Raw genomic sequence first — 2,212 nt, forward strand, 5'->3', positions numbered from 1 at the left:
AACTCTCTCTGACAGAAGTTTAATTTCTTCTTCGATCAGCACTTAGAAATCAGGGAGAATGCATTTACAAATGGTGGATAGATCCTAAAACTTGTTGATGCATTTAAAATATTTTAGTAGTTTCTTTCTCAAGTTATTGTTTCATTGATTAAGAATTTAATATTAGAAGACACACTTCTAGTTCATAACTTATGTTCACATTTGATATCTACGCATATTTCTTACCTTGTAGGATTAACGTACGTTTACTGAAAGAAAAAGAAAAAAAAATGATTAACAAGAAGATAATAGGATAATTTTGGAACGTTAATATAAGCATTAAATTATTAATATTAAAATGACTCATTTTGACATGTTTGTTGATTTCCTTTGCAATGATATCACATTGACTTCTTGTCGTGGGCAAATGCGTCTTCCACACACAAAGTGTATCGGATTGAAAAGCCTTGTTGTTTCCAAGCATTAAAGCACTATAAAAGCAGCACCTCTCTCTTAGATTTTCCCAACTAGATCTTACTTTTATTCACTAACACATAATCTAATATCAGCCTCTCAGGTTGGTTTCTCTATTTCTTCCATTGTTTGTTATTCAACTATTTTGTTATTGCCTAGACCTACTTGATCACCCAGAATACAGATTTGATATAGAGATTGATTTCAATCTGTACTTACAGGAATGATGGGGAGATCACCTTGTTGTGAGGAAACAGGTTTGAAGAAGGGTCCATGGACACCAGAAGAAGATCAGAAGCTCATGGATTATATTCAGAAACATGGCCATGGAAGCTGGAGAGCCCTTCCAAAGCTTGCAGGATTGAACAGATGTGGGAAGAGTTGCAGATTAAGATGGACTAATTATCTAAGACCAGATATCAAAAGAGGAAAATTCTCTGAGGAAGAAGAGCGAACTATTATCCAACTTCACTCAGTTCTTGGAAACAAGTGAGTCCTTTTTGCTTGAATTGACTGGTTTTAGAGAAATATTTTCCCATGCATGAACTGATTTAGTTTCTTTCGTTTCTATTGCTGCAGATGGTCAGCAATTGCTGCCCATCTCCCTGGAAGAACTGATAATGAGATCAAGAACTTCTGGAACACACATCTGAGGAAAAAGCTACTTCAAATGGGTATTGATCCAATAACCCACAGACCAAGAACTGATCTCACTTTCCTTTCAGAACTGCCTCATTTGTTAGCTGCTGCAAGTCTTCTCAATCAGATGAATCCCTTGGATGGTGCTCTCAGGCTACAAGTAGATGCTGCAGAGTTGGCCAAAATCAAAGTTTTGAATCTACTTCAACTCGTCAACTCTTCTGCACCTGCAAATATGGAAGCAGTTAATCTCTTGGGTGTAAATCATCTTCAAGATTGTGTCCTGAATGGATATGTCCAATCAAACAACCAATTCCAAGGACTTCTCAACACCCCACTTGACCTCTCTCTCAACCCTTCTCAAATGCAATCTAGTTTTCCTGGCTTTGGAGTCTCACAATCAGCCAGTGTTCTCGACAATGAGAACGTCTACTACAACAACAGCAACAATAACTTTAGTTCTTCATATGCCACTCCTTATCCAAACCTCACTGCTGCATCAGTTTCAGCAACCTCATCAGACTCTACCACAGTGTGCCAACTGGATGGCAAGTTCATCCCGAAAGAAATCTCAGCTCCCTCAACCAGTTTTGATGCCTTGGGAGAATTCAATCTGGATAACGATACCAGTGATTTTTGTTGGAAAGAATTAATGAAGTGAGTATTCATCTCTTCTTAATCTTTTAGCTCAATCTTCCCTTATTCGTTTGTTTCTTCTACTTTTTTAGGTGATTGTAGATAATGACAGTTGACATTTATTATTTTTGCAGCCAATCATCTGGCCTATCTTGGCCCATCACATCATAGCAGAAGGAGATTTCTGAACTGTTGCTCTGCACATTCTAAAAGTCTCCATTCATGGTTTGCTTTAAAAAATGGAGAATCATAGTTTAGAAGAAATTCATAGGTTTATACCGTACAAAAAAAAAAAAAAAAGGAAAAAAATAGTGTCTACTGTATTATTATTATTATATATATTTTTCTTCCAATTGATTGCTTCATTTGTATCAAATTTTAGTCCCCATTTAATTGTTGTTTTCCATGATGAACTATCATTTCCAGATTATTGAAACTTGGAAACCATGAAATATGCGCCAGATGTATCAAAAAGTGAAAATAA

The 2,212-nt window shown here is 36.1% G+C and overlaps 1 protein-coding gene across 1 annotated transcript; it reads left to right on the forward strand.

Moving 5' to 3' along the window:
* The first annotated feature begins 512 nt into the window (after positions 1-512).
* Positions 513-2,006, forward strand: LOC149008000 (transcription factor MYB93-like). Its single transcript, XM_089166172.1, has 4 exons — positions 513-556; positions 675-942; positions 1,033-1,749; positions 1,863-2,006. Exons 2-4 carry the CDS (start codon positions 677-679, stop codon positions 1,897-1,899), a joined length of 1,020 nt encoding a protein of 339 aa, XP_089022298.1. The 5' UTR covers positions 513-556; positions 675-676; the 3' UTR covers positions 1,900-2,006.
* The last annotated feature ends 206 nt before the right edge of the window (positions 2,007-2,212 follow it).

The sequence above is a fragment of the Hakea prostrata genome, chromosome 8 (genome assembly GCF_041222555.1).
Source record: "Hakea prostrata isolate BN-2017 chromosome 8, UWA_Hpros_2, whole genome shotgun sequence".
NCBI classification, from domain to species: Eukaryota; Viridiplantae; Streptophyta; class Magnoliopsida; order Proteales; family Proteaceae; genus Hakea; species Hakea prostrata.

Bases quoted from the DNA above. Each gene is read 5' to 3' on its own strand.
- LOC149008000 (XM_089166172.1), top strand. From the start codon at position 677: ATGATGGGGAGATCACCTTGTTGTGAGGAAACAGGTTTGAAGAAGGGT. The intron at 943-1,032 runs GTGAGTCCTTTT...CTATTGCTGCAG, and splicing joins CACTCAGTTCTTGGAAACAA to ATGGTCAGCAATTGCTGCCC. The intron at 1,750-1,862 runs GTGAGTATTCAT...TTATTTTTGCAG, and splicing joins TGTTGGAAAGAATTAATGAA to CCAATCATCTGGCCTATCTT.